Below are 23,697 nucleotides of genomic sequence, written 5' to 3' on the forward strand. Positions count from 1 at the left end.
CATTTAATTTAAATAAAAAATTATAATTAACTTAATTTTAAATATAAGAATAATTTTTTTAAAAAAAAACAGATTAAAAAGAAAAAAACTCATTAAATTAAAGTAAACAATTTAAATTTGTCAAAAGTTGACAGGAGTCAAAGATAGCGCGAAGCCGTTTTGGAGTTTAGGTTTCGGGCAGACGGGGCAAAGCACCGTTCGGGCAGCTTAACACGCCCAAAAAGAGAAGATGATAATCTCTCTCACTTAACTTTTTCTCTCTCTCTGGGCACACAACAACACACACTACTCAGTAGAGAGAGAAACAAAAAACAAAAAAAAAAACAAAAAAAAGCAGTACAAAATGTGAAAAGTTGCAGCAGATTAAAAAAAAAAGGGGTTCATCAGAAGTAGAAGAACTCAAACTGAACTGAGAAACACAAAAAGGGTCACAAGTACATTGTAAAGGGGTTACAAAATCCTAAAAAAAAGTGATTTTTTTTGGTCTTTTTTTTGTGGGTTATTTCAAAAGATCGGTTCTTGGATTTTGAGCTTTGTGGGTCATTTTCTTTGTTGTGTTATGATGCTATTTTGGTATGGTAATGAGGGCTAGGGTTTTCTTGGGTTTTTTGGGTAAATGCTGGCTTCTTTGAGTTTGCTTTACTTGGATCTACGAGATTGTTCAATGAGCTGGCTGTTTGATTTGTAAAAAAGAATATATACAGATAAATCTGTATGTGTATTATTTGATAATGAAGGTGATGAAGAAAGATGCCTTGGTGTCAATGGTGGTGTGGCTAATCTTGGTTGTACATCCTCTTAAGCTCATTTGTGCTAACATGGAAGGTTTGTGGGGCCCCACCATTCTCTTTTTTAGTTATTTTTGAGGTTTATCTCTGTTGTTCTATTTTGTCAGATGAGTTCCAAAAAAAAGGTGAAATTTTTTGTGCTAGAAAGTCAATATTTGTTTGATAATGAAGTGAAGATGTGCAAAATTGGACTTTGGATTTGACTTAATGTGTTAGTTGTTGAATTTTCCCAAAATGGTAAGCAAGATAAGCAATGAGCTCCCTACCTTGTTATAGTAGCAAGCAGTTCAGTTCTTTTATATGTGATTATTGCTATTCAATCTTGGTGCATTTATCATTTCTTGTACATGCTTGAATAATTTCTATTGATTCAATTTGCTTTTTTTTTGGTGGCCAAAGTCTTGATAAATTGCTTTGTTTAGCCAGTAAATTAAATGTTTGTTGTGCGCTTAGATGGTTTAAATATTGTCTAATTTTTCCTAAATGCATGCACAAACAGGCGATGCATTGCACAGTCTGCGTACCAACTTACAAGATCCTAACAACGTGTTACAGAGCTGGGATCCTACCCTCGTTAATCCTTGCACATGGTTTCATGTTACTTGCAACAATGATAACAGTGTTATACGCGTGTAAGAATCTGTTGTCCGCTCTTTCATGGATTTTGCAATTCCATTTTCCTGTGGTGGTGAGCAGATCACATTTCAGTTTGTGGTTCCATAACACTTGTTATATATTCAACTTTTCCAGTGATTTAGGAAATGCTGCTTTATCTGGTCAATTAGTTCCACAGCTTGGTCTTTTGAAGAATTTGCAATACTTGTAAGTCTCTCTTTTGTGTATTATGTTTGTTACTTTCGTGTTGCTTTACAAATTTAGACTTGGCAAATGGGCATTAGGTGTGTTGGTTTCTCCAAATGTTGAAGATTTTGCATTTTATCTGTTGAATTTGTTGCATGGAAATGCCATGGATGGATGGCATTAATACTTCTGTATGTAAAAAAAAAAAAAAACTGCTGGAAGTGGCAAAGCAAGCAGAGAACACTGTCTCCTCTCCATCTCTCGTTTCACTTGGAGAGTGTTGTTGTCGATGCCATAGTTGTTAATGTGCTCCATGAGCAACAAATATTATAATTTGTTTGTTTCACGATTACATACTAATGAATTAGGAAAGTTGGGTGCTTGGATGAGACTAGCAATGGATTAATTTAAGTGGCAAAGTAATGGCTTTAAGCACTTGTATAATATTACGGTTGAACTTAAATTTATGTCGTACACTTAACTATCAAAAGATAAGAAGTCATTGACTTTTTTATCAACACTTAAATAGCGTTGCAGTCCTAATCTATGTGTGCCGGATTCTCCAAAAGTTATGTAGTTTAAGACATATCATTATTTATCCCAGCACCCTAAGCACTCTTAATTTGGACTAGCAAACTTCCGCTCAGATAGTTCTTTATTTGCTCTTTCCTTTTCCCAGGTAACTGCTATTAACCAGGGGCGGATTCATCTTGCGGAAAGCGGTGTCACGTGACACCGCTTCGTCGAAATTTTTATTAAATATGTACATATAGATAATATACAAAATGAAAATATTTGGTATAAATATAAAAAATGACGCCGCTTTTCATTATTGTGATTCATTCATTCATTTTTTTCAAATTTTGACACCGCTTACCAAAAATCCTGCTACGCCCCAGCTATTAACAGAAATCCTGATTTAGGTTTATGGAATAGGAAACAGCAAACAAGAGATTACAAGCCAGTTAAAAATGTAAAGTAAAACCCTGACCTAGAAAGAGGAAAAGTGGCTAGATGATTGATGATGTCTTGGAGGAAAAAATCTGAAGTTTTCTGGTCATACATTAGATGCTAATGCAGTTAGTCACCAAGAAAATGTAACTTAATAATCTTAGCCTTGCGTTTGAATCAACGACTTAATTAAGCATAGTTTTCTATACAAGTAATTAGGCTTAGTTTGAAATTTTGAAGTTTGACAATATGGATGTTTGTTTGAGCTCAAGGTATATTAGTTTCTGCACTCTTAAATTGTGAACATATAGTCATATCCTGTCCCAAACTGCTTGTTTGGAGCTCTTATTGATTGTAACCCGTGATCTTTTGAAATTGCAACTATATGGAAGTTCATAGAGACAGTAAATGCATGTGCGCCAGGTGAAGCTGGGCATTATGTGATGTTTAACCCATGCTTCAGGTAATGTGTTAATGATGGGTATAACTAGTGATCTTTTGCTTGAGGCTCATGCAGTAAGTGTAACTAAGTATGTATTTCCCAAGTGTACGTAACACACTGTTCAGATGAACTTTGAAGTTATAGACATTAACTGATTGATAAGATACAAAGATTGTTTAAAATGTGACAAGGTAATCATTTGCTGCACATGGAAGTACAAAGGTTTATATCAAGCAAAATGCTTGTAACAGAAAATTCCCCCATGGCAAAAACATTGCTAAATAGTTATAAATCTTAACTTGAATCTCCTAGTACTTTCTCATTTTTTGACTTTTAACTGTGGCGTGCACTGAAAATCAGCTGTCGTGCCATTTTTGATGAATGTGAGGATTCTGCATCATTATTATCTTGGTTGACCCATTAACCTAGGGGGATGTCGTTGGTATGATATTGACTCATCTCTGGTTTGCTTCTCACAGGGAGCTTTACAGTAATAACATAAGTGGTTCAATACCGAGTGATCTTGGAAATTTGACTAATCTGGTCAGCTTGGATCTCTACTTGAACAGCTTCAGTGGCCCCATCCCAGATTCTTTGGGCAAGCTGACGAAATTGAGATTCCTGTATGTACTTTTATCCTACTTTAAATTTCTGTGGATATTGTGATGCCAAATGTCTATGTATTAAATCAACTATCCACTATCCAGCCTCAAGATGGATCACATATGATCTACTCTTGCCGGCATGTAGAGAAAAGGAAAGAAAGTCGGATATTTTTCTTAGGTTTCACATAAGATGACCTCTATTAGTATTAGGTTTCACGCTAAGCTTTGATGGTAGAAGGTAATTGAGGACCACATGGACCTGATATCATTCAAATTAAACAGATGTTGTATATATGGTCGTTTTATTTTCTGCCTTTGTTGTAATACTTATCTAAAGGAAAAGAAGTCTAGAGGCCTACGCTTCCTCTGATATTAGAGATCTATATGGGCCTGATATTATTAAATTAAGCAGCTTTTAGTCGTAGATGTTTTATTTTCTCTGTTTATTGTGATCCTTTTCTAAAGGAGATTTTAAGTTAGGAAGCCTATGCTTCATAATGCATCTTCCACTGCTCAAGTTTCTCTTGCTTAATGCTCCACAAACTTTTCTTTCTGGACTGCCTAAGAAGTATTCCAAGTTGGAGTTGTTATGCAGACTCAGCTCGTAACCTCAATAACTGCATTTTGGGACTGGCTATAGAACTATTGCAGTATCGCCAATGATGGCTGATATAATTTAGTCAAAAGGTGTTTGTTTGTCAGGGGGAAAACATTTGAGGTTTTCTGTTGTGGTTCTGAGCTGAGAACTTCATTTCCAGCTGAACTTGATTTTGGTGTCAGCCTTCACTTCTGTTTTATTCTCCAATTATTTTACTATAGCAAAAATAAGCTCATTCCTGTATACCTTTGTATCTTTTGGCAAGGGTAGTCGGCTCAATAACAACAGTTTGACTGGTTCCATCCCGATGTCACTGACTAATATCTCATCACTTCAAGTGTTGTAAGTACACTAGCTCTTCTGTGGCTATTACTCAGTCAATCTCTCTGCTTTTTCTTTTCATTCATCGACCTTTCCTTCCACTGCATATACTCATGCTCTTTTCTTGTCTCATCTGTGTACAGGGACCTGTCAAACAATCGTCTTTCGGGTGCTGTTCCAGATAATGGTTCTTTCTCTCTATTCACGCCTATCAGGTATATTCCATAAAGGTGGTTCAGTATCCAATTGACTGGTGGTTTCAAAATTTTGCTATTTGCTAACATAGTTCACTTGAATTTACAGTTTTGCAAATAATTTAGATCTTTGTGGGCCTGTAACTGGACGCCCTTGCCCGGGATCTCCTCCATTCTCTCCTCCCCCTCCATTTGTTCCACCACCACCAATTTCTGCTCCAGGTAATTCTTTAATGGTGTCGGGATAAATGTTTTCATTTTTTTGGCTTGCTCGAGTGTGGTGATTTCACTTATAGTTTATCCATCTTACCCCTCTTAGTTTTCCTAATCCACGTTAGAATTTGTGCTATAACAATACTGGCAGAAGGGGCATAAAGGAAAAAGTCATCTTTGTTAATCAGGCATTTTGGTTACTTGATTTTAATGAAAAACTGGATGTGCAAAGCTACATTTAAAGTTTCTAAGCAGTCTGCTGTCTTTGTGCATTTTTTCCCTTGGTCTATATGCATCAATTGTATGTTGCTATCTGTGGTATTTGACATAGAATATATGAGGGTCTTACTGCATAACATGCTCTATAGTAAAGTTCAAGATGATATAGGGCCAACACTTTTCCTTTTGAAAATGGCAGATAATGTTGAACTAAATTAATCAAATTTATGCTAGGTTGTGTGAAGATTTTAGGATCTTTGCTGTGTAAAAACTTTCCTGAATTTAGATCTGAATGACATCCAAATTTTTACCTTTTTTTCTGTGGAGTGATTTAGATGTTGAAGGGCCAAAGTTGTGTATTAAAAATAGTGTGGATAATGTATGAAGGAAATTAATCAAATTTATGCCAGTGGAGTAAGCAGATATTCTTGAAACGAGGAATTGTCGAACTGATATATAAATATTTTGAATGAAACATCAGGAGGAAATGGTGCAACTGGAGCAATTGCCGGAGGTGTAGCTGCTGGTGCTGCTCTACTATTTGCTGTTCCTGCCATTGCATTTGCCTGGTGGCGCCGTAGAAAGCCACAAGAATATTTCTTTGATGTACCAGGTTAGCAGTTTACACAGTGTCCAACCTTAAGTCCACAATTCCCTACCTACTTCCGCATGTGTCTCTGTTTTCTCTTGCATGTTATATTTTTCAGCTCCATATTACTATCTTTGCTTAATTTTATTGCAGCTGAAGAGGATCCCGAAGTTCACTTAGGTCAACTGAAAAGGTTCTCCCTCCGAGAGCTACAAGTTGCAACTGATAGTTTTAGCAACAAAAACATTTTGGGTCGAGGTGGATTTGGTAAGGTATACAAAGGACGCTTGGCAGATGGAACATTGGTGGCTGTTAAACGGCTAAAGGAGGAGCGTACCCCTGGAGGGGAGTTGCAATTTCAAACAGAAGTTGAGATGATTAGTATGGCTGTGCACAGAAATCTTCTACGACTGCGTGGCTTTTGTATGACACCAACTGAAAGGCTGCTTGTCTACCCCTATATGGCCAACGGAAGTGTTGCATCATGCCTGAGAGGTGATGCCTACTGAAATCTATTACTCTTTCAATTTATGTGTCTTAGTTTGACTAGGATTGGAGTTCAAGAAAAGTAAGGAAGACTTATAAATGTTGTGGTCATAAACTAAAGATATTTGTAATATACCAAAATGTCCCTTGAATCTTGTGTCTTAATTATACCATGTGGAATGTTGTAGTTAAAGGGTTACTAAATACTGAAAGAGGCACAGACAAAAAAAGCAAAGTAAGACATAAATTGAAACAGAGGGAGTAGTATCTGTGGGTGTTTTCTTTTTTAGTTCTGAAAGGCCAAGAACATCTTTCGCAGGATCAACATTTTATCTGCCGTAACTTTTTTTCTCTAACAAAATGTAAATCTTCTATGATCTATTCCTGTAACTTGGTAAAAGGCAGGAAATATTAGTTGTTATTCATCTTCTGAAAAAACTGTTTGTTTTCTAGAACGGCCACCATCTGAACCACCACTTGATTGGCCAACACGAAAACGCATTGCTCTGGGATCTGCGAGGGGATTATCTTATTTGCATGATCATTGTGACCCTAAGATTATCCATCGTGATGTGAAGGCTGCGAATATATTGCTAGATGAAGAATTTGAGGCTGTTGTTGGAGACTTTGGTTTGGCTAAACTTATGGATTACAAGGATACGCACGTTACTACGGCTGTGCGTGGTACAATTGGGCATATAGCTCCAGAATACCTTTCCACAGGGAAGTCTTCCGAAAAGACTGATGTTTTTGGGTATGGGATCATGCTTCTGGAGCTAATCACTGGCCAGAGGGCTTTCGATCTTGCTCGGCTTGCGAATGATGACGATGTCATGTTGCTAGACTGGGTACGTTGCACATGTCTGCTTTAAGTGAACGTGCACAGCACTCACTGTTTAATAAACCTTTCTGCCTTTGGCTGGAATCTTTATGGCTATAATCTGGACTTCAAACTAATGTTGCTGAGGTCCTTGTTTTCAGGTCAAAGGACTCCTTAAAGAGAAGAAACTGGAAATGCTGGTTGACCCTGATCTTCAGAACAAATATGTGGAGGCTGAGGTGGAGCAGCTGATCCAGGTAGCATTGCTTTGTACGCAAAGCAGCCCAATGGATCGTCCCAAGATGTCGGAAGTGGTGAGAATGCTTGAAGGAGATGGCTTGGCTGAAAGATGGGATGAGTGGCAGAAGGTAGAAGTTCTCCGCCAGGAGGTGGAACTTGCACCACATCCTGGTTCCGATTGGATTGTTGACTCAACAGAGAATTTACACGCAGTTGAATTATCGGGTCCAAGGTGACCCTTGTACCCAAGTAAAAAGGAAAGCAAATTGTTAGGAACTCTAATTTTGTTGATCTTGAAAGTTTTTCTTGTGAAATTTAATCAAAATCTCCTGTTCTAAGCCGTTGTGTATTTGTTACATTGTGCATATGAATTTGTACTGACAGGAACTCTAAATCTATGCCCTGACAAGTTGAACATAGGCGTAGTGGCTATATGCTTTAAAATTGTCAAACACAGAAGCTGTTAAACTGAGTCTTATTTCCAGTGACATTGGTAATGCAATCAATTTGACAGTTATTTACAAGATTTTGGCATTTTACAATCAAAGTATAAAAGCTCGTCACGTTCTCTTATGTCAACAAATATATGGTTGAAGGGTATTATCTAAGCAAAATATATAGTAATTGAGTAGAATGGGCACCTATTAGTATTGCAAATGCAAAGCTTGTCCTACAACTTTTTGCCTAAATTTGGGGCTCTTTCTGGCTATTCTGATAATTTCATGCAACACACTGACGCTTTAATATCAGAGTACAAGAAGACTCAGTAGTACATTGATCATGTAACTCGTTATTTTTTACTCCAAAGTAAATTTTTATGCAAATTCTTGAACTGCATACTCTTTAATATACAAGGATTCTTTGAATGTACTACATGCATAAGGGGGTAAAGAATTTTCAAAACTCACAACCAGCAAACAAACCAGAGCCAGCAGAAGGGGTAGAGAAATCCACTTCACTTGTCATGTCTGGACCTAATATTATCTTTGAATGACTGTGAACGAGAACTGGGATTAGAGCCATTTGCCGTAAACAAGTTAGGATATGAATAATATGTTTCATCGTCCAGGGAAGGCAATCTCTGTGGTTGGTGACGAGCAGTGCCCTGAGCAGGATGATTATTAGTGGACATGGAGGACTCAAAACCTACTGTTGCATCATCATATGAAGGAATATTTGACACCTGATGCTCCGATGCGCTGCCATGAAGTGGGCTGGGGATACCATCAGAGTTTGACAATTGATGTTGGAGGTCAAAGGGAGCCTTTTCTAAGATATGAGATTCCTGTTCCTTTTTCTCAGCATAAAAGGGGTTTTCGCTGGGGCTTCCAGGCACCTCTTCACTCCTTTTCCTGGTAAGCTCACTGATTCTAAACTGAGCAAGGCTAGCTGCTGAGCGAGCAGCAGCAGCTGCACGTTCAGCTGATTCAGCAGCTGCCTGGGCAGCAGCCAATACATCCTGCAAATCTATGTCAGTCTCAACTTTGGTCTTTGTAGTAGAGGGAGGTTGAGTACTTTGGGTTGTGGTACTTTTTGTTGATGAGAATGGAGATGATTTTGGCGGGGGAACCATGAATGGCAAAAACTGTTTCTCCTCTTCAGGTGCAGATAAAGTTTCAGGTGATCCTAAATCTTTTGAAACTACCTTCTCTTGCAAGACTTCATCTCGCTCCACATTTTGCTTGTGCGATTTGATCTCAGCATTTTCAGAAGGCTTAGCTATCTCCTCATCGGAGTCAGATAGTGCGGAGGCCGGGAAAGGAAACATTTCGGGGACTGAAACTCCACCGGTGCTAGGTCGTAGTGGCTGCTTAGGAACTTCTGGAAAATCTAACGAGTCAAATTCAGACTCAGATTCTGTTTGTTTATCAGAGACTTGTTCTGATGCAGGTTGCTGCAACTCATCAAACCTTTCCTTGGGAAGAGGGACCTTAGCCCCACTAACGAATTGTGTGGGGCCATTCTGCACAGCAGAGGGAAACGATCATGAAGATTGAAGAGAGAACAAAATCAAGCCAGTAAAGACTAAACTATACCAGTAAGTCGTCATGTGACTTCAACAGCTCATTTTCAGAAGCACTTGGATCCCAATCTAGCTCATTCTCCTCTGCAATTTCCTTCAGCAGCTTCAATTTCACATCAGGAGCAGGTGCTCGAATAGATAGCAACTCTATCAGCTGTCATGATCCCCAGAAAAAGAGAAAGAAGAAACTAAGTAATAAGAAACAGTTCTTTATGGTTTAGCTATGTCATAAACGGCAACAAAGGTAACCTGGCGGTTGACACCACATTCTGGCATGAGCTCCGTAGCAGCAGTGACGAATTCTTTCCCATATTTACCGACGAACAGCATCTGAACCTGTAGCAGTTCGGGAAGATCTGCACATCTTGGTGCAGCAAAACATATACTTGAAATAGCTTCTTTCAGATCTAGGGGGCATTCCCTGGACATTGTAAAACCTTTCGGGCTTCAGCTCTTATCCAAATATTCAAGTTAACAAATTCATTCAACAAAATCTAACTAGAGGTCCAGAACATTAAGAGTTGGAAAGAAACCCTACATATTACATGAGGGCTCAGGTTCACAAGTCCCACTTATTAGTTTCATTCTACTAACAAGTGCTAGTTCTCCAAGTATAGCATGAAAACAAGGATAAAATGTAGGAACACCACCATTATACTTCATCATTCTGTTTTTTTTTTTGGACAAAGGTAGCAGTTATGTATTATAAAAAAGGAAACCCAGCACATGATTCTGTTTCTTTTTAAAAGAAGAAAAATCGAAGATGAAATGCTTTAGCTCCGTCTAGGAACTAGAGATCCAGGTTTATGGTCTTATCGTAGATGATTGAACTTCTTTATGGCTTCACCTCCCATAACATAAGCAAGAAGAGCTGGTAAGCTGTATTCCCTACATACTTACTGGTCATATCAGCAGAAGTTAATCCGTACTAGATCCTTCCTTCACTACAATTGACTTTATGTAGAAAGACCAAACATGGTGCTGCTCGGACACATTTACATAATTTCATTTAATCAACCTACAGCGTGGATAACCGAATTTACACTACTTTTAAAACTAGATGACACTTTTTTAATACATGTAAGTTGCAGATTAAAGGACTAGGATCTAAGAATGGACCAAAGTTGCTCCATGTTTTCAATATAGTGAAGATTATTCTCGCAAAAGAAGTAAAGAACAGCAAGGGTGGAGAACAGTAGATCTGAGAGTTTGGTGCTGAAGGAGATATGGAACTAAATGTTGAAAACAGCAGCAGCAGTAGATGGAGAACGCGAGAGGCAAGCAACGGAGATGGAGAGGAAGATTTGATCTCCTATACCATTACGATTATAATTAAACTTCAGTCAGCTAATTTTCTTGTAGTCTTTATATCACGTGTAACCCAATTTAATGACATATTTGCAGCTCGAGTAAAGTTAAAGGGCTCTTACTGCTAAAAAAATATACAAGACCAGCATAAGTTGACAAAAATGCAATACTACAGGTAGGTCAACCTCACAACTGGGATTTAACATCTGAAAATGTGTCAAACAAATTATATAACCAAGAAAAACAAATATTAACTGTTTTATGTGCACTTTTTGACAAAGCACAACAGGTGATCATCTAATGCATCATATAGGAACCCTCTTATAGTTTTTATCATTCACCCGTATATTCTTAATCCTAAGATCTAATGTAAGCATATTCAGTTGCTCATCTATAAACTGAAGAAACAACTTAGGATACTGCAATTGTGCCCACAATATAGAATCTCAAAAACATCAATATACACACAACATCGAATCTCAAAAAACATTAACACAAGGGAGTATCACGCTACCGTTGTGCTTCGATAATTGGAAGACGAACAGATATAAGCTCGCAGAATAGCTCGACTATCTCCTGTGCTGCCATCATTTTCTCTTCTCTTATTATATGCTCTACCTAAATAAGAAAACATCAGAATCAAGCTCAATATACGACAAACCATCTACCAAAACAAATATGACCTTTCAGTATTTAAATGCAACAAACTCACAGGCTTGCATAAATTACATCAGCTTTAGAAAATAAGTTTCAGCATATACCCGAATCCGAGCAGTAGCTTCCTGACCAGTCTCTAGTAGCTTAGCAATTTCTTTTCTCATCTGCTTCAGCTGCATCTCCCTACGATTCCTCAGTAGTTTGATACGAGGAATCGTCAATTTCAATAGGGTTTTACTGCAAAATAATTAGTAAAACAAAATCAGCAAAATTACTAAAAGAATTGGAAAGACATCATTTTTCTCCCAAATTTTCTACAAAAATGGAAATTTCAAAACCCCATTATTTCAAGTTTGTCAAATTTACATCATAAGTACCTTAACCAAAACAGACCCAAATCATCCAACTCCAAAACAAAACAGAAAAAAAAAAAAAAAAAAAAGGAGGGAAATTGAGGGGTTACCATTTAGCAGCTTTGAAACCTTTGCTGAAGAAAGAATCCATCAATAGAGTTAGATTCAGATCTTCAATATCTGAATGAATTATCACTTACCTAAAACAAAAACAAAAAAAAGAGCGAAGTTTAAAATATGACAATAATTAAACCAAACTTGATAGTAGTATTTTCGATTAAGCAAATTTTTTTAAAAAAAATATTTAAAAAAAGGGAGATCAAAGACAAAGATGATGACGAAGTACCAAAGAAAAATAGGAAGATGTGTTAGATAGAAAAAGCACAAAAGCGAAACTGCTCCGCTATGTATATAAAGCCGAATGGGACGCGTACAAGCTATCAATGTCGACGACTACCGTAGTGTTTCCTTAAGCTGTAAGCATTATTGGGTTTCAACTTAATTTTAATTTTACTCCAAATTTGGGATAAAAATTAGGGATATTTTCTGAATTTTGGAACTGTGTAGACTTTTACCTTTCGATCACGATTACTAAGATGACGAATTTTGGTTGGATTTGAGCCAATTGCTGACGGTGAAAGAAGAAGATTTTTCTCAAAGGGACGGACACCTACATGTTTATTATAGAGAATTTTACATTATTCTTTTTGGCTAAAAAGATGATAAAATCGACAAGACACATCCAATTTTTAATGCTAGCTTTAATATTAATTTTTTGAAGTTTTAAATATATTTTTACACTAAAAATATATAAAAAGTATTTTTTTTGTAGTTAAACATATTCAAATATTTGAAACAATAGTCGGGTAAAAAATAAACTATTGCCTCTCCGAAATAGCACCTAACAAATTTAGGATATAGTAAATATGTGCGAGCATTAACTTTGTGCATTACTTATCTTTTGTTTGGTATATTTTTTGAACCTATGTATAACTAATATTTGTATTAATTATATATTATATTTGGTATTATTCAACAACAACAACAACAACGACCCAGTATAATCACACAGGTGGGATCTGGGGAGGGTAATATGTACGCAGACCTTACCCCTACCCCGAAGGGTAGAGAGGCTGTTTCCAGGAGACTCTCGGCTCAAAAAAAAAAAGCAACAGGAGCCGATATATTAGTACCATAAAAATGCATAATAAATAACAGCAATATAAGAGATATGAAATACAGAATACGAAATACGAAATAGATGACTGGTATAGTAAAACTAGCAGGTAAAGCCCTGCATCAATAGACGACCAATGACATTCTTAGTCTAACTCCTAACTGGCTAGTCTCACTATATTGTGCTGTAGAAATATTCACAACTTTTCCTAACCTACAACCTTAATGTTCGACCTTCATAATTCTCTGTCAAGGGCCATGTCCTCAGTAATCCTAAGTCGCGCCATGTCCTGTCTGATCACCTCTCTCCAATACTTCTTAGGTCGCCCTCTACCTCTCCGCGTGCCCACTACAGCTAGTCGCTCACACCTCCTCACCGGTGCATCAGTGCTCCTCCTCTGAATGTGCCCGAACCATCTGAATCTTACTTCCCGCATCTTGTCCTCCATGGGGGCCACGTCCACCTTCTCTCGAATATCTTCATTCCTAATCTTATCCATCCTTGTATGCCCGCACATCCACCTCAACATCCTCATCTCTGCTACTTTCATCTTCTGGATGTGTGGGTTCTTTACCGGCCAACATTCAGTTCCATATAACATGGCAGGCCTAACCACTGCTCTATAAAACTTACCTTTTAGTAACGGTGGCACTTTCTTGTCACACAAGACTCCCGACGCTAACCTCCACTTCATCCACCCCACCCCTATACGGTGTGTGACATCCTCGTCAATCTCCCCGATCCCCTGAATAACCGATCCAAGGTACTTGAAACTACCCCTCTTGGGAATGACTTGAGAGTCAAGCCTCACTTCAACTCCCGCTTCCGTCGGCTCAACTCCAAATTTGCACTCGAGGTATTCCGTCTTCGTCCTGCTCAACTTGAAACCTTTAGACTCAAGAGCATGTCTCCAAATCTCTAGCCTCTCGTTAACGCCGCCTCGTGCCTCGTCAATTAGAATTAATGAAACAATAGTAAGCAATAGAAGGATTTTTAATACTTGCATAAACATGGTTAGACATAACAGCCCCTCAAATCCCTCAAAACATATTCCAAATACTTTTCGTCATATTTGTATACTTTTATATTGTGATATTTTAATAAATATTTATTTAACCGTTAGCATTCTACTATAATCAAAATAATATCATATTTAATACTAAATTTGATTTTAAATTTGTTCAAAGTACAAACTAAAGTTTTCCTTATTTGTTAAAAATTTACCAATTTTTTTAATAATTGATATTTTGTATTATAAGTCATATCAATTAAATTTTCTTCTCTTTTAACTATAATATTTCAATTAGTTTTTTCTTAATTTTGTTCCCTGTAAAAAGAAGTTGGTTTTAGAGAGAGTGAAGAATGGTGAGGGTAATAAAATGGTTGCAATAAGAATAATGTACAAAGTTAAAAGAATATGAAAGGTATTTTTGTAAACAAGCAACTTTTTTAGAAATTGTGCAATGTTTTAATACCCAAATTAAACAGTAGATAAGAAATAATCTCAGCATAATTAATCCCAACATTATTAATACACCTTATTCAACACTATTCTTAGAGTTTTTGAAGGCACGATTGTATTGGAAAAAATTGTATTTAAATATAAAGGTGACGTGTCGAGACACGTGGACTGGTCAAATGGTCAAAGAATTACAGCTAACCAAGAGGCACGAGTTGCAATAGATACGAGCAAAGGTAGAGGAAGAGGCACGGGCAGTTATTCAAATAACTCAGCACCCGTACCTATTTAAGTCATTTATCTTCGAGAATCAAAAGGAATGAATCTGACAATAGAAAATAGTGCAGATACGACATTTAATGAGCATTAAATGTTGAATACGTTAGAAAATTTGTATTGAATATAATGATTATGTAACATAGCATTCAATGTCTTTAATTACTCATAATAGCCTTATTATGATTTGGGCAAAACGCATATCTCCAAGATATCTATAAAAGGGAGATATCTCATCAATTGTAAGGACACGAAACACTATTGGAATATACTCTGATTTACTTGTTTTTCTCTTGATTACATTCTTGCTACCTAAATTACTTCTTTTTATACATTCTTTTGATTATCCGTAACCTGTGTTCTTCTAAATTCTAGCTTTGACTAAAATTCTATTTTTTGGTTAAACAAATTGGTTCCGTTACCGGGAATCTGATAATCTATTTTCTTTTCGCCTAATTTTCCTTGTTGCATCAACTATGTCGAACAACAATGAAAATACTCAAGGAAACCAAGAAAACCAACAAAATTAGGGAGATCTACAGAATATTAACATTCAGGTTCCTACTCCATGAGGCTCTCCACGGCAATCTCGTGAGGATACTCCTGATGGGTCTCAAATAAACAAGCATGCTCAATTTGAAAATGCTGAAGCTGTCGATGAAGCTTTACAAAAATTAATTGTTGCTCAGGTCAATAAAGCTGTTGAGGCACTTGTTAACCAGTTACCTGTTGCAACGCCTACACCTACTCCAAATGATAACACTTTGAAAAACCCTCGTTCCGGGCTTGTTAACTCAGGCAGCGGTGGAACTCCCAGTGAATCACAGGAGAGGGAACCAGGTAATGTAATTAATTCTGATTTACAGAACTTAGTACTAACCTTGTAGAAACAGCTCAAGGAGCAAAGTGGTCGCATAGAGCAGATACCCGGGGTGCCGCCCGTAATTAAAGGGATAGATATGGATAGATATTCGCAACAACCCTGGAAGCCAAGTGTTGCTCCTCTTCCAATTCCAAAAAAGTTCAAAATGCCTGATATTCCAAAATATAATGGAACAACAAACCCACGAGACCACGTGACTGCATTCACAATGGGCATAAAAGGCAACGATTTGACTAAGCAGGAGATTGAATTAGTATTAGTCAAAAAACATTTGGTGAAACACTCACCAAAGGAGCGCTAATATGGTATTCTCTTTTACCCGAAAATTCTATAAAATCTTTTGTTGAGCTTGCAGATTCTTTCATCAAAGCACACTCGGGAGCTCAAAAAGTGGAAAGAATGGAGGATATTTTCAAAATCAAGCAAAGGGACTCAGAATTGCTTAGAGAATTCGTGGACAGATTTCAACGTGAAAGAATGACATTGCCATGTGTACCTGATAACTGGGCAGCTATAGCTTTCACAAGCAATTTGAATGAAAAAAGCTCAGAAGCAACGAGGAGACTCAAGGAAAGCCTTCGAGAATTCCCAGCTACAACGTGGAATGATGTTTATAACAGGTATAGCATGAAACCGAGGATTGAGGAAAATACTGTTCCACGATTTCAAAAAGAAGAATAGGTAAGTTCGAGACATGCAAAGACTGAAAAAAGATCCGGTAAAAATAAGTACGAGCCTTACATGGGACCTGCGGGAAAGGACTCATGGTCAAAGCAGGATAATCAAAGGTACAATCACAGATCAAGAAACAGAGAATCAGGTTCTTCATCAAGATTTAGGAACGAGCGAAATAACTATGAGTCACGAGATGATGATAGAAAATTAAAAGCGAGATTCGGTGGTTACAACTTCAACGTCAGCACCTCCGAGATCGTAGCTGTTTTGAGAAGCATGGGGGATAAAGTTCGATGGCCAAAGGAAATGAGATCGAATCCAAACAGGTGCAACCCTGATCATTGGTGTGAGTTTCATAATGACCACGGACATAAAACAGCAGACTGCAGATTTTTACAAAGTTTAGTTGATCATTTATTGAAACAAGGATATCTTACTGAGTTGTTCAGTGAGAAAGGCAAGCAAGCTTACATGAAGAACAAGCAGGAGCCTCCAAAACCACCTTCCCCCAAAAGAACTGTCAACGTTATAAGTGGGGGTGAAGATATCAATGGTATATCATATACTGCAACTAACAAAATTTCCAAAGTGACAATTACTCAAGGGAAACGGGTGTGGCATGTCTTAGAGGAAGACAACATTACATTCAATGATGCAGATGCAGATGGTGTATTAACCCCTCATAACGACGTACTGGTAATATCTCTAATTGTACATGATACTAATGTGAAACGAGTTTTGATTGATCCAGGTAGTTCCGTGAACATAATTTTGCTAAGTATTACGTGAGATGCAAGCTGAGGATAAAGTAATACCAAAGGCGCATACTCTATCTGGATTTGATAATTCTAGTGTTATCACGAAAGGAGAGGTAACACTCACCACCTTCGCTGAGGGAGTCGTCAAAGATACAAAGTTTCAGGTAGTAGATATGGAGATGGCTTACAACATGATTCTTGGGAGACCATGGATCCACGAAATGGATGTTGTTCCTTCAACCTTGCATCAAGCTATTAAATTTCCATCGCCATGGGGAATCTGTCAAATTCGTAGAGATCAACATACATCCATGGATATCAACTCCGTTGTAGATACAAGCACGAGAAATAAAGGTAAATAGCAATCACAGAAGGCAGTTGAGAACGCCACAACGCAAACCTCAACTGAACAAGGGAAAACAGATGTTGATTCAAGGCCCAATACCATTCAAGAACCAGAAGAGAATGAGAATATTAAAACAACAATATAGGAATTAGAACCTATTGTGTTATTTGCTCAATGGCCTGATAAGAAAGTCTACGTTGGGGCCAATCTTAGCCAAGGTATGAGAGGTAAGTTAATTGAATTTTTGAAAACTAACGTAGATTGCTTTGCTTGGTCCCATTCTGACATGACAGAGATACCACCAGAGGTGATGACTCATAAACTAAATGAAGATCCATCATACCCTCATGTCAAGCAAAAGAAAAGAAAGCAAAGAACTTTTAAGAATCAAGTAATTCAAGAAGAAGTCCAAAAGTTGCTAAAAATTGGTTCCATTCGTGAGGTAAAGTATCCTGACTGGTTAGCTAATACTGTTGTAGTTCCAAAGAAGAACGGTAAGTGGCGAGTTTGTGTAGATTACACAGATCTTAATAAAGTCTGCCCTAAAGATTCTTTTCCACTACCACACATAGATCAATTGATTGATGCAACTGCAGGTCATGAGCTATTAAGTTTTTTAGATGCATATCCAGGTTATAATCAGATTAAAATGGATCCGGGAGATGAAGAAAAAACTTCATTCATAACTGTCAGGGGGACTTACTATTATAAAGTAATGCCATTTGGTCTAAAGAATGCAGGTGCAACGTATTAGAGGTTAGTTACCAAAATGTTTCAAGAGCATTTAGGAAAAACTATGGAAGTATATATAGATGATATGCTTGTTAAAACTCAGTATTCAAAAGATCACATATCACATTTATCTGATACATTTTCAATTTTGCACAAATTTAATATGAAGTTAAATCCCGAGAAATGTGTATTTGGCGCTGCATCAGGTAAGTTTTTTGGCTTTCTTGTTTCTAACCATGGTATTGAAGTGAATCCTGCACAGATTAAGGCCATTGAAGAAATACCTGATATACTTTCAAACAAGAAAGAAGTTCAAAGATTAACAGGGAGAATTGCAGCCTTGAGAAGATTCATTTCTAAGTCATCAGAGAAGTGCTTTAAATTCTTCTCAGCCCTTAAAAAGCATGATCATTTTGAATGGAATAAGGAATGTCAACAAGCACTCAAGAATTTGAAAACGTACTTATCAAATCCACATTTACTGGCAAAACCAAAGGCTGGGGAAAAATTACTCATTTACCTTGCTGTTTCGGAAGTAGTGGTAAGTGCCGTTTTGGTCTGGGAAGAACAAGGTAAATAATCCCTCATCTATTATGTTAGTAAATCTTTGTTAGATGCGGAGACGCGATATCCTCAATTAGAAAAACTTGCACTCGCATTAATCATGCAATCTAGGAAGTTAAGACCTTACTTTCTGTGCCATCCTATTGCTATAGTAATTGCCTACCCTTTACGTAATATATTACATAAGCATAAGTTATCAGGTACGTTGCTAAGTGGGCTATAGAGTTAAATGAATATGAAATCACGTACCAACCTAGAACTGCTATAAAATCACAAGTGTTAGCAGATTTCGTGGCTAATTTTAGCCAGGGAATGCAATTAGAAGCAGAGAAAGAATTACAAGTGTTCAATGGAGCTAACCCAGAAACTTGGACTTTATTTACTGATGGTTCATCTAACGTAAAAGGTGCAGGTTTAGGGATTGTTTTGATACCACCTACGGGTAAAACCATTCGACAAGCTATTAAATGTCATTCTATAACTAACAAAAAGAGGGAGTATGAGGCTGTGATTGCAGGTCTAGAATTGGTATGAGAACTTGGCATAAATCAGATTGTGATCAAAAGTGATTCACAACTCGTGGTTAATCAAATGCTGGGGACTTATACAGCCAGGGAAGCGAGGATGCAACAGTATTTAGAAAAGGTACGAGAATTGATAAAGCAATTTCAAATCTAGAAAGTTACACAAATACCAAGGGATGAAAATGTTAAAGCAGACGCCTTAGCTAATCTCGCATCTGCAGCTGATGTGGCAAGTGATGCAAACGCCTCAGTTATACATTTATTTCATTCAGTTCTCGACCCTGATAAAAATGAGGTAAATTTTAATAATTTAACTTGGGATTGGAGGAACGAGATTGTTGCCTTTTGCAGTATGGTATTGTCCCTGATGATAAGAAAAAAGCTCGTGCGCTTTGAGAAAAAGGCTGCTCGGTATTGCTTAAAGCAAGGCAATATATATCGTAAAATGTTCGGTGGTCCCTTAGCGAGATGTCTCGGACCTTCACAAATGGAGTATGTGATGAGAGAAATATACGAGGGACATCGCGGAAATCATGCAGGTGGAAGATCACTGGTAAAAACCATAATTAGGACAGGTTATTACTGGCCTAAAATGGAAGAAGAAGCAGAAAGTTTTGTGTCCAAATGTGATAAATGTCAAAGGTACGGTAATAATATGTATAGACCTGCGGAGTTATTACATCTGGTCATTTTACCATGGCCATTTATGAAATAGGGAATGGATATCGTGGGTCCATTGCCACAAGCAAAGGGACAGGTAAAGTTTCTGCTCATACTCACTCGTTATTTTACTGAATGGGTAGAGGCATGAGCATTCAAATAGGTACGAGAAAAGGAAGTCAAAGATTTTATTTGGCGGAATATCATATGCCGATTCGGTGTACCAAAGGAGATCGTATGTGATAATAGACCTCAGTTTATAGGAGCTCAGATCACGGAATTCCTTCAAAGTTGGCAAATTAAAAGGATTACGTCCACACCTTATCACCCGGTGGGTAATGGGCAAGCAGAATCAACAAACAAGGTTATTATCAACAATTTAAAGAAGCGATTAGAGGAATCAAAAGGTAACTGGCATGAAGTGTTACCTGGAGTTTTATGGGCATATCGTACAATTGCAAAATCGAGCACCTGAGAAACACCGTTTTCATTGGTTTATGGAGCTGAGGCTTTAATTCTAGTTGAGATAGGAGAACCGAGTACACGATTCATAAAGACGACACAAGAATCTAATGACGAAGAGATGCGGGTCAATCTTGATTTACTCAAAGGGAGGAGAGAAGTTGCACTAATAAGAATGGCAGCACAAAAGCAAGTCATAGAACGATATTACAACCGAAAAGCACGCCTCAGATTCTTCAAAGTTGGGGACTTCATGCTTAAAAAGGTTTTTCAATCTACAAAGGCAGCTAACACGGGTAAATTAAGTCCAACATGGGAAGGACCCAATAGAGTTCGTGATATTGCAGGAAAGGGAGCATATGAACTGGAGACAATGGATGACAAGATATTACCTTCACATTGGAATGGTGTTCATTTGAAGAGATACTATTTCTAAGGAATACCCACGGTCAGGTATCACCATTTTGAATTCAATTTTTGAATTATTAAAATATTACTAACGATTTTAGATGATAGGCAAAAAGCTAACTCGTACTAAATGATGAGTCATGACCTGTAAGGCACGCGGAATAAACTAAAATTCCTAGCCTAGGATTACAATTATTCTAATAGAAATTCAAACGGGTTAAGCAGTCTTCATCTATAATCGCACCTCCGAGTCCCGTATGTTTTTTCTTTTCAGGAAAAGGACCAAATGAGAGAGACTATCAAGTGCTCGAGGCTTCATACTTCAACACTCAAACACTTGGGGGACTACATAATATACATAGACACGTGTATAAAGAAGGCAAAGAAGATTGAGGAAAAATCAAGCCTAAAAGAGTCAAGTACAGAGTAAAAGTCACGAAGTCACGAGCTAAGGCCAAAGAAAAACCTCACTATAGTTAGGGTAAAGGCTATGTACTAAAACGGGTTGTAAGGAAAAACCTCGTGTCTATTATTCTTCTTTTGTAAAAATCTGTTACAAGAAAAATAGTTACGAGAAAGTTATGGATGTAATTCAAATACATGACAAAGTTTTATTTAAAACTAGACAAGGTTCAAAAATAAAAACTTGTCAAAGTTATTTCAAAGAAACACGTGTGATCCTATTTCTTTTGTCGTATGATAACACCATTATGAAGTTGAGACGTCTTCTTCATTAAGTGTCGAAATATAAAAGGGCCCTCTTTTATAAAACTCATGTTTAATTTAATTAGTCATGAGATTAACAGAAGCATTTTCGAAGAACAAAAATGCAAAGTTATTCTGTAAGTCCTTAAAAATAAAGTCAAGAATAAAGCAAATAGAAGTTTACGATAACATGAAAAACTTCTTAATATATAAAAAAACTTAAGACTAAGCACGAACTTACTCATAAAACTATGAAATTGTTTATACAGATTGCCCCATAAAAGACTTGGGGACTTGCGTTTGCAAAATAACCCTCAAATTAAGCCAAGGGTTTGATTACAATTTTACAAAATAAAAACAAAAACAAAGTCATTCAAATGATTAAAGCTGGTCATTGAGAAGTTTGTGGAACTGAAGCAGAAGTATCAATAGCAGCAGAAGCATCAATAGCAACGGGCTCAATTTGGGCAGGTGCATCAATAGTTGCGGGTTCAACTTGGCTTGCAGCAACAGGCTCGATTGAGCTTGAAAGAGTTGGGATACCAGAATCAACTTCAACGTTCACGGAAGCTTCAACCACGGGAGAAGGAAAGTCTTGAGTTTGCTGAGCCTTCTCAATGGTCTCATTGATTTTAGCCAACTCAGATTCCAAGTTAAAATTTTTTGGCCAGCTTCGATTAGGGTATCACAACGTGAATTCAAAAATTCCCAACTTACCTCAACAACAGATTTTTCTTCAAGGGCCTCATAATCCTTTTCCCAATCAGCAATCCCATTCTTGAGCTCTTCATTTTCAGCAAAGGCAGAGTTGGAAGAAGTTTGAAGAGAGACATGGGAGCTTTTTAAAGCATGCACCTTATCAGAAGAGACCTGAAGGTCTTCTTGTGCTTGAGTTATGCTTTGCACGAGCTCCCCTACGTAAATTTCTTTTTGACTCAAGAGAGCCTTCAACTCTCTGTTCTCTTCACTGGCTTTGGATAGTTGCTCTGAGAAGGAGGATTCGAGACATTCTTTTTCTGCTTGGCTTGAAGTAGCTTTTACAACTGCTAACTCAGAGGTTAAAGCCTGCACCTGCTGCTCTAAGGTACTCTTGTTTTCTTGTAAGTCTTCCACATTAATTTTTGCACTCTCAAATTATTCCTTCCAATTGATCGCTTCCAACTGAGAATCACGTGCTATCTTCTCTAAGAGGGGGATTCTGTTCATTATTTCTGTGTTCTGAAGCTTAACTTTTTCGATTGGGCCAATTAAAGGCTCGAGCCATACATCCGCCTGACCTGATTTCCTCAAAAGGCTGCTCTCAGCAGGAACTTCAATAACCACCCTCCTCATAGCGACACTTCTACTTGAAGAACCCTCTTCAGTGTGATGAACGATAGGAGAGGGAATTGTCAAAGAAGGAGCAGTAGAAAAGGTGAAAACAGTAGAGGAAGGGACAGAAATAGCTGGGGCTGGTAAGGAAGGAATCACAAGTGTCACGTCTCCTTTTTACCTACACCCCCAGAAGGGGTATAAGGGAGTTTTTCCAATTAAAGGACAATCGAAATGGGATTAATTATTTAAAATTCAGAGTCGCCACTTGGGATAATTTATGGTGTCTGTAAGCACGTGATTTTTGCCCTAAATGAGAATTACTCAATAAAATAAAAAAAACAAAAATCAAAATAAATAATTTTGTGTTGTTTGCAATTTTTTGTGAATTTTTGTGTTATTTGTCTTTTATTGTTTGCATTTGTCTGTGTCTGTGTATTTTATTTAAATTAATAAAAAATATAAAAATATGTTGAATTTGAATTTAGGTCTTAATTTTACAATTAGGAGTAATTAAGTAAGTTTTACAAAAATAAAAAAATCACAAAAAATAACGTACTTCGCATTTTAATGTTTAATGTCAAAATTGTGCGATTTCTTTTAATTTGATATTTAATTATTTGTGATAATTACTACTTAGAGTTAATTAATATTTTTAGGATAATTTGGTTGAGGTTAAATTTAGGTTTTTATTTTTATTTTAATTGGGAAAGAAAATTGACAAGGAAAAGAAAATAAGAAGAGGAAAATCGGATTTGGGCCAATTCCTATTCAATTCACCCAAGCCCAAACCAAAACAACCTTATACCCAACCAAAATACCCACAAACCAAGCCCAAACCCTTAAAAATCTGATCCACCCCATCTCCCCACTCAATCTTGACCGTTGATCTATAGTAGATCCAACGGTCCGGAACTCACCCATTTTTTAATATAAAAACTATTCAAAAAAAAAACCACCCCCTCATTTCTAAACTCCTCATTCTTCCACTTCTCTCACATCTCTCTAAACTTAAAACTTCTCTACCTCCCTCTTCTCCCTCCACCGCCGTCGCCGACGCCCATCGAAATTCTTTTCCGGCGGCGGCCTATCTCTAAATTCGCTCAAATTCACACAATCTTCTCCTCTTCTCCTCATCTACCTCATCTT

General features: G+C 37.3%; 3 protein-coding genes across 4 annotated transcripts; 2 read left to right on the forward strand and 1 right to left on the reverse strand.

The window, feature by feature from the left end:
• The first annotated feature begins 242 nt into the window (after positions 1-242).
• LOC104223996 (somatic embryogenesis receptor kinase 2) lies at positions 243-7,661 on the forward strand. The gene is made up of 11 exons (XM_009775544.2): positions 243-825; positions 1,288-1,420; positions 1,539-1,610; positions 3,462-3,605; positions 4,456-4,527; positions 4,650-4,721; positions 4,810-4,922; positions 5,614-5,745; positions 5,875-6,216; positions 6,661-7,055; positions 7,189-7,661. Exons 1-11 carry the CDS (start codon positions 732-734, stop codon positions 7,501-7,503), a joined length of 1,884 nt encoding a protein of 627 aa, XP_009773846.1. The 5' UTR covers positions 243-731; the 3' UTR covers positions 7,504-7,661.
• Positions 7,662-8,041: 380 nt separating this feature from the next.
• LOC104223983 (uncharacterized) lies at positions 8,042-12,305 on the reverse strand. 2 transcript variants are annotated; one of them, XM_009775538.2, is made up of 7 exons: positions 12,184-12,305; positions 11,719-11,808; positions 11,360-11,492; positions 11,113-11,216; positions 9,540-9,711; positions 9,304-9,444; positions 8,042-9,230 (listed from the first exon to the last, which is right to left on the reverse strand). In XM_009775538.2, the coding sequence occupies exons 2-7, from the start codon at positions 11,757-11,759 to the stop codon at positions 8,223-8,225; spliced, it is 1,599 nt and encodes a 532-aa protein (XP_009773840.1). In that variant the 5' UTR covers positions 11,760-11,808; positions 12,184-12,305; the 3' UTR covers positions 8,042-8,222. The 2 variants fall into 2 exon arrangements, with proteins under 2 accessions (XP_009773840.1, XP_009773832.1); XM_009775530.2 differs by lacking the exon at positions 12,184-12,305 and adding an exon at positions 11,955-12,103.
• Positions 12,306-15,009: 2,704 nt separating this feature from the next.
• Positions 15,010-20,560, forward strand: LOC138890070 (uncharacterized). The gene is made up of 10 exons (XM_070173421.1): positions 15,010-15,111; positions 15,210-15,360; positions 16,683-16,829; positions 17,476-17,624; positions 18,084-18,455; positions 18,788-19,006; positions 19,157-19,297; positions 19,718-19,759; positions 19,826-20,069; positions 20,184-20,560. Exons 1-10 carry the CDS (start codon positions 15,010-15,012, stop codon positions 20,558-20,560), a joined length of 1,944 nt encoding a protein of 647 aa, XP_070029522.1.
• Positions 20,561-23,697: the final 3,137 nt, after the last annotated feature.

This window comes from Nicotiana sylvestris, chromosome 4 (assembly GCF_000393655.2).
Source record: "Nicotiana sylvestris chromosome 4, ASM39365v2, whole genome shotgun sequence".
NCBI lineage: Eukaryota > Viridiplantae > Streptophyta > Magnoliopsida > Solanales > Solanaceae > Nicotiana > Nicotiana sylvestris.

Bases quoted from the DNA above. Each gene is read 5' to 3' on its own strand.
- LOC104223996 (XM_009775544.2), top strand. From the start codon at position 732: ATGAAGGTGATGAAGAAAGATGCCTTGGTGTCAATGGTGGTGTGGCTA. The intron at 4,722-4,809 runs GTATATTCCATA...TTGAATTTACAG, and splicing joins TCTCTATTCACGCCTATCAG to TTTTGCAAATAATTTAGATC. The intron at 5,746-5,874 runs GTTAGCAGTTTA...ATTTTATTGCAG, and splicing joins ATATTTCTTTGATGTACCAG to CTGAAGAGGATCCCGAAGTT.
- LOC104223983 (XM_009775538.2), bottom strand. From the start codon at position 11,759: ATGGATTCTTTCTTCAGCAAAGGTTTCAAAGCTGCTAAATG. The intron at 11,217-11,359 runs GTATATGCTGAA...TTTCTTATTTAG, and splicing joins AAGCTACTGCTCGGATTCGG to GTAGAGCATATAATAAGAGA. The intron at 9,231-9,303 runs GTATAGTTTAGT...TCTGCTGTGCAG, and splicing joins AGTCACATGACGACTTACTG to AATGGCCCCACACAATTCGT.
- LOC138890070 (XM_070173421.1), top strand. From the start codon at position 15,010: ATGAAAATACTCAAGGAAACCAAGAAAACCAACAAAATTAGGGAGATC. The intron at 15,112-15,209 runs GTGAGGATACTC...ATTGTTGCTCAG, and splicing joins AGGCTCTCCACGGCAATCTC to GTCAATAAAGCTGTTGAGGC. The intron at 19,298-19,717 runs GTAAATTTTAAT...TTTATGAAATAG, and splicing joins TCGACCCTGATAAAAATGAG to GGAATGGATATCGTGGGTCC.